The sequence below is a fragment of the Pelobates fuscus genome, chromosome 13, assembly GCF_036172605.1.
Source record: "Pelobates fuscus isolate aPelFus1 chromosome 13, aPelFus1.pri, whole genome shotgun sequence".
Taxonomy (NCBI): Eukaryota; Metazoa; Chordata; class Amphibia; order Anura; family Pelobatidae; genus Pelobates; species Pelobates fuscus.
Genome location: NC_086329.1, coordinates 35,780,128 through 35,792,172, shown reverse-complemented (window position 1 = coordinate 35,792,172; position 12,045 = coordinate 35,780,128). Strand labels below are relative to the sequence as shown.

The following is a 12,045-nucleotide window of genomic DNA, read 5'->3' as shown; positions in this document are numbered from 1 at the left end:
TCACACTAGAAGAGTTTAGTAATCACCATAGAAACCAATGGAATGTTTCTGCTGATAGCATTGGTTTATTTCTAGAATGTGTTCCACTTTGATGTTAGATATGTTTTTAGAAAAAATATCATTACAATGGAACTAAACATTGGCGTTAGCAGACGATAGACTTGAAGATAGAATAGACATTTAATAGTTCTTTATTAAGTAATATTTATTCATTGTTCTCATTTTACAGGTCATTGAATGAGAAAGATATAAACAGGACAGCAGTAGCATCACCTGGAAAGACCTCACCATCAACTGCAACCAGTCATGCTTCACAGTAAGCAATTCTCAGGAGTGCTGCTAACCATTAATTACAGTAGAAGAAAAAAAGGCTACACTATACAATAATATTAACGAAATGACTTACTCTGTCAAGCTAAGCTCACTGTATCCTCCTCCCTAACTTAGTCTACTCTTTTCACAGCACATTTTTATGCAAGTACAGCTAACTTATTGCCTCTATCTTAACACGGAAACTTGTAACTATTTTCTTAAAACTAATTCTTAGCTGTGAGATTTATTCCAGGAGTCTTTTTTTGAAAATACTACCTTTACTCATAAATAGAAGAACATTGGCTGAGAACTGAGCATAACATCTCAAGTTCAGGCCAGAGCTATCAAGGTTTATTTTAAGACGAAAAGGGGTACAAATATTTATCCATCTATCCAGCTATAATTTTTTTTATTTTTGCTTTATCTATAAGGCTCTAATGCATTCTGTGACTTTCTATTACTATGTAGACTATAATGAACATGTTGTTAAACCAAAACAAGTTTTACTACAGACAAAATTGAGGTTTCTACTCCAAAGAGCTCAAAGTCAAGTTTTTAATCAAAAAAACATTATAGGATATTGTCACGTCAACCAAGCTTCCTTTTTAAGTCAAAATCTTAGCAATAACTGTTTATCTGTATGCTTAATAGGTATGAGCAAGGAGAAAATCCATCGAGTGGGGCATTGCAGCCTGGCGATAGCTTCAGATGGTCAATAAGGGAAGAAAGATCTGAAGAGGCGGACTGTGTTGATGGGTAAGTGTTACAGAAGGTTTAATATTCAGATTTTGTATCTTGAGAAAGGTCGATATATATCATAAAAAGCACTCACCTTGTAGTGCCTGGCATCCCACCAGTGGCGGATCCAGGGGGGGGGCAACGGGGCAATTGCCCCCCCCGAGATTCTCCCCTGCCGGCTAATGCAGGGCTGACATTGTCCAAGTGCCAGCCCTGCATTGTGCCTGCAAACCGGGGAGGGAGATCAGTGATCTCCCTCCCCGGTCCGCAGGCACATTACTGACAGCCGACCGGAAGGGGAGGGAGAGAGGACCCTGGAGCTGTTACCAGCAGCTCCTCCGGGTCCTCCTCTCGCGAGATTTGGAGCGTTGCCGCGGTTACCACGGCAACGCTCCAAATCTCGCGAGAGTGAACTCTAGCCCTGGAGCGCGGGCTAGAGTTCACTCCTACCACTGGGACCACCAATGAACCCCACTGGACCACCAGGGAACGAAAGATGTCCCCCCTCCTCCCAGTAAAGGTAAGAAGGGAGGGGGGACATAAAGTATATATTAATTTTTAATTAAATGTAAAAAAAAAAAAAACACACATTAAAAAAAAAGCCCCCCCCCCCCATCCTTCTTCTACACACACATTGCCCCTGCCCCCCATACACACACACACACACACACATTGCCCCTGCCCCCCATACACACAAACACACACACATTGCCCCTGCCCCATACACACACGCACACCCACATTGCCCCTGCCCCCCATACACACACACACACATTGCCCCTGCCCCCCATACACACACACACACACATTGCCCCTGCCCCATACACACACACACCCACATTGCCCCTGCCCCCCATACACACACACACACACATTGCCCCTGCCCCCCATACACACACACACACACACACACACATTGCCCCTGCCCCCCATACACACACACACACACACACACACATTGCCCCTGTCCCCCATACACACACACATTGCCCCTGTCCCCCATACACACACACATTGCCCCTGCCCCCCCATACACACACACACAGCCCCTGCCCCCCATACACACACACACATTGCCTCTGCCCCCATACACACACACACATTTCCCCTGCCCCCCATACACACACACACATTGCCCCTGCCCCCCATACACACACACACATTGCCCCTGCCCCCCATACACACACACACATTGCCCCTGCCCCCATACACACACACACACACACACACACACATTGCCCCTGCCCCCCATACACACACACACATTGCCCCTGCCCCCCATACACACACACACATTGCCCCTGCCCCCCATACACACACACACATTGCCCCTGCCCCCATAAACACACTGCCCCCCATACACACACTGCCCCCCATAAACACACTGCCCCCACACACATACATTGTCACACACACACACACTGCACCCCTGACATATACTGCCGCCCTCACGTACACACTGCAACCTTCACACACACACTGCTAATACACTGTCCCCCACACACACACACACTGCACCACTCACACATTGCACCACTCACACATACCACTGCTCCTCTGCCCTACTACAGCCCCATTTCCCAGAGGACCTCAGGTAAGTTGTCAAACAGTTCTTAAACAGTTTGACTACTTACTCTGGGAGGGGGTCTTGGCATTATTGGCACTATAACCACTACACTGAGCTGTAGTGGTTATTGTGTCTGCATTATTTATTTAAATAATCTACAAGTGCCCCTCCCGAGATCAGGCTCTGGATCCGCCACTGCATCCCACCATGGACAAACTTTAATAAATAATTCATTGCACACATTAATTAAGATTATGCAACTGTATCTTATTATTTGACCTATTAAGACTGCAGTGCCAAGGATGAGTTCATGCAGTGAGGAATCATGTAGCAGTGTTGAAGGGCTATTCACTAACATGAGAATTGTTAGGTATTAAAAGTGTATTTGAAGTTTAGGGCCAAAATAGACAAACTGGAAGCTGATTTGGAGAATTTTTCCAGTTTTGCATTTTTTGGCTTAGATTTAAATGAACTTTGAATTTTACCATAGTTTTCACGCTGTGAATAGCCCTGTTTATTTGATTTTACAGCACGAGTCTACATGTATTGGACTCAGTTGAGATGGTGAGATTGTGGTGCCATACTAGTAACCATTTTCCATGTATCAACGTTTACATGTGAATAGCCACCTTCTTAATAGCATGCCCTTCCTTCAGGAGAGACACACTGACTAGTGTTTACATACTGCATCTGTTTTTAATTTAGTCCATCTTACTTCTTGTTCTTGTGCTGACTAGAGGTCTTCTCCATTGTGTCCCACTAGCTGCACATAGTTACATATACACTTTGCCAATAATGAGAGAATTGTGACACTCTGGAGATCTCCTCATACTTGCACAATAGGATGCCTGATCTTCAATTTCCTCTAGTGTGATGGCTGATGTAAAGTGGAAGGATGTGGTGGCAATAGCTTCACCCTTTGCAACATTTTGACAAAATCTGATTTTTACATGAAGCAACATGGTTCCTACTTTGTATCATGGTTATTTTTTGATTGTGTTGGAATTTATTGGCATTTCAATGATTCGTCCATGAGTTTTTCATAAAGATTCTATCTGTATTAAAAATTCTAAATGTTCAGTATAGTTTAATAACAATTTTTCTCTCTATTATTTTGTTTAACTCCTCACTGACATTACATCTCTTGTTGCTGTCTTAATCAGATTTACTAAGGAAACCAATCAAGACGATAACACAAAACAATCTGACAAGAGTCCAGCCACTGCTAAGAAGCCGAAACCTGGGTTAGTTTTTTTAATTCTGTCGGTCATCTAGAAATTTAACAAACATCTCATGTAAAGATGCAAGATTCTCAATATCTGACTTGCGTATTCACTAAACAGTGAATTGTGGTGAGTTTAGAACTAACTTGCAAAATTCAGAGCAAACTAGTAGAATTTTATTTATTATTTTTCATTTGTTTAGTACTTGTCTCTTTTGTACTTAAAGAGGCACAATAGGTAAGAAGTGTCACAGATTGTTAATGTAATATATTGAAAAATAATGCTTTAAAATAATCTGTTTATTTCCTTTTTCACCTTCCATTACCCCTCTATTTCCCCTCTGTTCCCTTCTAGCCCCACAAATCACCATATGCCTCCATATTACCATGTTTTAACATCCCTTCCAGTCTTAAACCACGGGGAGGAAGGGGGGCAATAGTAGTTTTCCTGGCACTATAATTTCCCTTTTAGAAATAACTTCTGGAACTACTTTGAACTTTAATGGTAATATTATGTTTCATCATACTAGTGACACTTGTTTTGTCATGAGCTCAGATTTCTCGAAATCAGTATGCTTTGTTATATTAATATGTTTCTAAGTGCAATAAGTTAAAGTAATAATACAAAATCAAAACCTTACTTTTAAAGTTACTCAAATTTTAGTACAATATGGCCAACGCCTCCCTGACCAGGAAGTTGTCCCACCAATCAGGTGTCTCTCATTCTGGAGTTTTTTGGTTTTGTTTTGTTTATCCTCATCCCACTAATCTCTCTCCAGCAGGAGTGTATGTGATATGTAGTTTATCTCCCAGCTGCTCTGTGATGAGTGGTACTGCCGAATAACCGTACGAATAACAATAATATAGCCATACCATCTATCAGATTATACACAGCCCAGGTTGCTTAATCCTAGCTTCTGTGGCTTTTTAGACTTGCTACTGGAATCGATGAGGTGTTATTGATGTGAAAAGGTCAGAATGGCATTCTCACTGAACATGCTAAGACCAAAACTCTTGATAAATTATTTTTTCCCCTTCTTTGTTCCAGCACTGGAAATGATCTGCGGTCAAGAACAAAAGAAAATACACAAGTAAAACCAAGCACCATCGGTGGAAAGCCGGGAGACTCTTTAGCAGAGCATCTCGATGTTGTAGACTCATCATTCGGTCAGACAAGAAAAAAGAATGTAAATATACTTCTATACAAAAAATCATCATATACCATAAGTCTACTCCATCTCTTTAGAGTATCTTGCGTTTCATATTATGGGGATGGAGAGGTACAGATAGGCCAAAACATGCTGGCCAGGGAATAGGGAGGATGAGCAGGCAATCTGGGGCCGACCATAATTCTATAATACATGCTTTATGTTGCATGCGTCACATTGCTGCAGACAGAGTGATGTCATACACAGAATCCTCAGGCTTTAATATTGTGTACCATAGAATGAGCATGGAAGACAGACCAGAACAACAGTGTAGGCCATACCTCAGCTCCTCCAACCACCTGGATCACGGGGTAAAAAGCAAGGGTGTTTTGGGTGCACAGCTTGCAGAACCTATAGCATTCAACATTGTGTTAACAACATTGCTCCTATGTAATGATGTAAGCATGTAACATGCAGAAACCTTTTTTAGACAAAGGGCAGGGCATATGTGGAATGCTGGTAAATACAAATATTGTGTATGCTTTCAATATTCCTTGCTGTCACAAGTAGTTAATTATTTGAAAAATGAACGCTGCTAGTCCTGAGGTATTGAGTAATGTAAAAGTAGGCTAGATGAGTCAGATTGTATTTACTTACATGATATGTAATGTTTTGATGCTTCTTTACATGGATTAGGCAGCACCAGTGAATAATGACATGGTAGAATATAACTCATATGATTTTCTACTCTATATAAGTGAGAAATATGATTCACTTTTCCCCGTAAATTCATTCAGCAGTAAATTAGATGGGTGACATTGATTTGAATTGTCCCATTAATCCCCAGAATAATAAAACTATATGTCATACCGTGACACAGACTGTTGAAGACCAGGCAAGCCTACTTAACAGATTCGAGAAATGGCTACAAGTGGAGAATTCGAAGCTGAATGTGATTTCCGCAACCGATGTTTCTAGCTCCGAGGGTGAGAAAATGATGCTGAGTCGGATGCAGGTACGAACATGGATGATGAAGAAACATATACAAATGAGTGTTCTAAACAAGGACCGTCCAGCTGCAGATCGGTGACTAGGATGTAATTTACAATAGCCATGCCAGTTCCTAAAGATTTGTTACATCCAAGGAATACTTACAATGTGACATCCCCCAGACATACATGTTGGTTCTCAGTATGATGCACAGAGAAGTCAAAGATTTTCAAGAGAAAGCGTGCGTATGTGCCTGTACACAAAACCATTAAATTAAAATCTTTCATTATACTTTTAAAAATGGATTTATTTTTATATTTTATCAATTTCAAAAGGTACAGGACATCATGTAGTAGTTTGGAGATTCAATGTATTGAAACATTGTTCTTATATCACAGTCAGTTCAAGATGTTCTGTTTATAAGCCTATAGCCCTACCGTTTTGGAATATTTAATTCATAGATCTATCACCTACAACTGATATATTTGGACAGCTCTTATCTGAATCTAGAAAATATGGCAGGTAGTTTAAATTAAAGGGACACTATAGTCACCCAGACCACTTCAGCTCAATGAAGTGGTCTGGGTGTCAGGTCCCTCTAGGGTTAACCCTGCCTGATGTAAACATAGCAGTTTCTGAGAAACTGCTATGTTTACATTTGGGGTTAAGCCGGTCTCTAGTGGCTGTCTTCCGGACAGCCACTAGAGGCGCATCGGCAGTGATTGAGGCATATTATGCCTCCATAGGAAAGCATTGAAAAATGCTTTCCTACGGACACTTTGAATGCGCTCGCGGCACTGCTGCGCATGCTTATTCGGCGCCGGTGACGTCGGACAAGGATGCTGACGTCGGCGGGGGAGGAGAGGTAAGGGAGCCCGGCAGGGTGAAAAGGGTGAGTAGCTGAAGGGGTTTTAACCAATTCAGCGCCGCGGGAGGGGGACCCTGATGGTGGGGGCACCCTCAGGGTACTATAGTGTCAGGAGAACCAAGCGGTTTTCCTGGCATTATAGTGTTCCTTTAAGGATCAGCCAGCTTTTTGAGGTGGGAAGCAACTCCATCATTCTCTGCCAGTTTGTGGCTGTGCATGTACATAATTAAATGATATTTATTCAATATAATAGTTTATATAAGATGTAGGTATTAATCTTCAGAGTCATTTGTACAGTCCATCACCCTAAGCAAGCTGGGATATATAAAATGTTGCGTGTGCCTAGATTTATAGATCAGATGAGAACATCATAGCTGTACGTAACATTGGATAATTTAGGCAGGCCCAAAGTACTTCCTTATGTGGGGCCTTTGTAGGAAATCCATCACTACTAAGTCCTCTTACAGGTGTGTGAACAAATTTTCTTTTAACTAGGAAAACTGGTTCCATTGAGCATTTATGTTACTTAAATGGTGGAATGTTTCCAATTCACTTAAACTGACACTTTTTCTGCATGTAATTAAAATAATCTGCACTACACCACAGCTAGACATCTTCATGAAGGAGAAACTTGAACATAACGTGAAAAATCTAAAAAATAATAAGAATAAAATGTATGTAATATGATATACGGTAGTTTGAAACAATTTAGCACTTGTCAAGATTTAGTTTGTAACACAACTACTAATTGTCGCTTCTAATGTAACTATTACCAACATGCACCTGATGTCCACTTCCTGATTGGTTGCTTACAATGGCGAGGTGGTTCACTGCATTCTCCAGGGTGTTTTGGAACCATAAAAAATCTGCACGTGACTACCAAGCATCCGCTGAGATAGCCACAATCTAGTTTGTGTATTTAATGAAATGTAATTTTTTCCTTAGAAGCTGCAGTCACGCGTTCCTCAGGGCGAGCGCCTGTTTGAATCTCTGCTCCGCTGCAGGCAGTCAATGGCGGTCACTGACAAGCTGAAGCTAGAGGACTTGAGATATCGTTGGATGCTTTACAAATGTAAACTGCGAGAATTGCAGAGTTCATCGGTTAGTTATGGCCCCTTTCCAAGTAAAAATAAGTTTTATTGGTAGGATTCATTGCAGCAAAGCTTTTAGTGCTTCCCATTACCCAGAAATACCATTGCTACTACACAGGCTAATGCCAAGCTGCATGACGGGCCTGGTTTCCTAGTAGTTTCTTGTTAAGTGAAAAATATTAGGCTTTTTTTTTTGTCTTTTGATTCTCTCTGTTTGTATAGATAATCTAGGTATCTGTAATCAGGCTGTACATGACTGTCGGGTATCTGTATTCCTCTATGAAAGGATTCTAGAATATTGCCTGTTAATTGGCTTAATATTTTTATTTTTACTTATTATATCTCAAAAATATATGTCCTGTGTAAATTAAGTGAATGTGAAGGTGGATTGTGCTTGAGTTACTAGCAATATTCTCTTCTGCCAGCAAGGGTCAGTATTAGCAAAGTAAAACCCTTCGACAATTTACCATTATTTAGATGTTGCTGGCTACATCATCTCACTTAATGCTCTCACAGCCATAATGCTGGCAAAGCATCAGGGGAGATGTAGTCCACAATATCTGGATTGTGATAGATCTTTAAATAAATCTTGGGCATAGGCAGGGATTTTGATATTTTTACTTAAAACTTGCTCTTTATTTAATAATGAACTCATAGGATATCCCACAGATAAACCAGAACGGTTAGAGGGTAAATATCTGTTAATACAATGTAAAAGTATTCTCTTTACTTTACAGAGTCTGAAACCATCAGAGGAACCCCGGGGCATTACAAAGGTACGTAACGCCAGTACCTACATGAAGGAATGCCAAGACTTAACCGTTTGAGAGCTAGTATAGTGTGATACGCTTCCTTCAAATACACTCAATATGGTTAAAAAGTGGATTTAAAAGGACATTATTATCTACCGTATGTCTCATATATCATTTATTTACTCTACTTTGCAGAAACCATCAGGTGGAGTCTGTTCCTTCCTTCACCGTGTATGCTGTGCCGCTCTTCCTCTCCAGCTGCTCCTCCTCCTCCTCCTGCTCCTGGCATTCTTATTACCGTTTCTGTATGGGACCCAAAACTGTGCACTTTCCAACAATTTTGCCCGCTCGTTTAATCTAATGTTACGATATGAAGGACCCCCTCCCACTTAGTAAGGCAGGTCAGAATTATCCTTCTCCACTGTAAAGGCAGCTGTGTTCCCACTGTGTATATAGAAGAGTTAGCATATGCTAACGTTGGTGTCTTCACTGCCTTCAACAGAGAAGTCTCAGGGGTTTGTTCGCTAAATTGTAAGTTGTGTTGCATTGGCACCCAACACGGAAATTTAAGTTATATTGGGACCAATCTCCAATGTGGTTCTGCAGACTGTTTTAATTTTATTGGAAAATAAACTCCAAAGTCCCTCTCTCTGTTTAGGCATTGAAGCGGTTAACAAGAGCAACCATGTATATAACTGTGATGTATATAAAGTGAAGCGGTGGTATGTTATATATTTTATACTTTGTATCACATTTTATACAAGAGGTTAAAATAGACCTTTTTCTTAAATCTATATATATAGTGCAATATATTTTAGTATTGACAATCACAGATGCGAATGCTAGTAATACGGACAAGAAAGAGTCAGAGTGCAATGTTCAAATTTAAGACTTCCATCTGCTGAGTTCAAAGATATCCTGACAACAGGAAGATATGAAGGATCGCGCGGCTTTCCTAACTGCATTTAACAAACCATATTCTTACAGTTAGTACCAACATTTTATTATTGACAGGACGTCCAGGAGAATTTTCTCCTGAGCGTCACATCTGAGCCTCAGATATGTGTGTGTTCACTGGATCTGCAGACTGACCGTGTACTGGATCTGTGCACACTATGTTCTGGATCCCTGCAGACTAGGTGTATACTGATCTCTGTATACTACATATATGACAGTTCCTGAGACAAGCTATATACTGGATCTGTGCACCCTGGCTATGTTCTGGATCCCTGCAGACTAGGTGTATACTGATCTCTGTATACTACTTATATAACAATTCCTGCAGACAAGCTATATACTGGATCTGTGCACCCTGGCTATGTTCTGGATCCCTGCAGACTAGATGTATACTGATCTATGTATACTACTTATATAACAATTCCTGCAGACAAGCTATATACTGGATCTGTGCAAACTGGCTATATATACAGATCTGTGCAAACTGGCTTTATACTGGCTTTCTGCAGAATAGCAATATACTGGATATATGCAGACTAGCAGCAAAATATACCACTAAAGACTAGCTAGATACTAGATACCTACATACTGTGTACTTTGTCTGTGGGCTAGCAATATACAGTGTTTCAAAGATCAGCACGCTCTGGATATTCATCTCCTCATTAACAGTATTATAGATCTCCAATTTAAAACTGGATTTTTGTGCAATTGAAATATACAATTTATAGCAGTGTATTTGCAATATACTTGCTATCCTCAGTATAACGGAATAGCTCTGTACTAGATGTTTATAGAATCCACTCTCTTCACTTGCTATTGAGTATCAATCTTACAGATAAGCTGGCTTTTTGTCCTTCATCAACAATTTTTTTTACTTGGCGCTAATGTTGTTTTATGTTCTGAACGCAAAGGGTTTAGTATATTTCACTGATAGACCCCTCCAATAACTTTAAATGCAGAAAGGTTGCCTGCTTCATAACCCCTTTTTTACTGGCAAAATTGTAACTTGAGAAATCGTTCAGTTAAAAAAAACAAGTCAAGCCTCTGCAAGGTGTCACTTAATGTGCCTGTTATTACTGCATTACCAGCTTTAGTAGACAGTAAAACAGGAAAAAAAGAAAATAAATGGCTAGAAACTGCGAAAGTGGAAAAGCTGGTGTTTTTGCGAGAGATAAAAGCAGGGCACAGCTTATTGAAAGTCTAGTAACTGCTATATTGTATGGAGAATAGTTTGACTTCATTATTTTATGTAACTCGAGTAACTACTGAAAAAAACGGTTTCACGACACGTCCTGGAAATTTAATTAGTGCTGGCGACTATTCCCCGAAAGCTGCACATTTCCCTAAAAATGACCTAACTTTAGAGTGACATAAATATGATGCAATTTACAGCAAATTACTGAGCAGATTTATTGTTTTACACTTGTCTTTAGATATTTTTTTATTGTTATAACTTTTGCATAGTAAAAAAAGGGTAAAAAATAACCATCCCCCCCCCCAATTTGACTATTTTACTAATTTTTTTCAAGCTGTTTACGAGATAGCCACAACTCAGAACTATACAGCAACCAATCGTTTCCTCTCCAGCTGTTCATGGAAAGAATTCCATAATCCTTTGCAAGCTATGGATAGACTATACTTCCCATGATCCAGTAGTTAAAGGCTATTTGTTCCATTAGGGAAGGTTAAGTGGATAGAAGTAAAATCGGTGCACAACCTATGTCAAGGTATTTCACTGAGCTTCCTCAAGTCGTTTGGCAAAAACCAACTATAAAGACAATTTAGACAGGTAGAAGAGATAGAAATTTATTTTTTGTGAGACAGTGTGACATTGGTGTAACAATAGGGTATGCAGATACACCTATTTTATAAGCTTAAAGTTACATTTCACTGTTCCCTTAAAGGGGCACGATAGTCACCAGAGCAACCACAGCTTAATGTAGTTATTCTGGTGAGTATAGTCAGTCCCTGCATCCTTTTTGTTGTAAACACTGTCATTTCTGAGAAAACGCAGTGTTCATATTACAGCCTGGGGATACCTCCAGGGGCCACTCCTTAAATGGCTTCTAGAGCTGCTTCCTGGGGCAGTGCTGCACAGTGTGCATTACTGCAATTCAGTGTCTCTACCCTCTGCATGCAGACACTGAACTTTCCTCATAGAGATACATTGATTCAATGCATCTCTATGGGGAGATGCCGATTGGCTAGAGCAGCATTTGGCTATGCCCTCAGCCCACCTCTTTGGCTGAGATCATCAGAATTGACAATCTCAGCCAACCCAATGCTTTCCCGTAGAAAAGCATTGTGATTAGCTTAGATCATCACTTCTGATGATGTCAGCCAAGGAGGCAGATCAGGGGCAGAGCCAGCACCAGCAGACTGGCATAGAGGTAAGATTTC

General features: G+C 40.5%; 1 protein-coding gene across 1 annotated transcript in view; it reads left to right on the top strand.

The window, feature by feature from the left end:
* SYNE3 (spectrin repeat containing nuclear envelope family member 3) overlaps positions 1-11,137 on the top strand; it is a 157,778-nt gene extending 146,641 nt beyond the window's left edge. Inside the window, exons 14-21 of the mRNA XM_063438936.1 lie at positions 230-316; positions 964-1,068; positions 3,781-3,861; positions 4,888-5,026; positions 5,835-6,002; positions 7,791-7,946; positions 8,674-8,712; positions 8,884-11,137. Coding sequence (XP_063295006.1) covers positions 230-316; positions 964-1,068; positions 3,781-3,861; positions 4,888-5,026; positions 5,835-6,002; positions 7,791-7,946; positions 8,674-8,712; positions 8,884-9,081 — 973 coding nt within the window. The 3' untranslated portion in view covers positions 9,082-11,137. The remainder of the gene's footprint in view (positions 1-229; positions 317-963; positions 1,069-3,780; positions 3,862-4,887; positions 5,027-5,834; positions 6,003-7,790; positions 7,947-8,673; positions 8,713-8,883) is intronic.
* Positions 11,138-12,045: the final 908 nt, after the last annotated feature.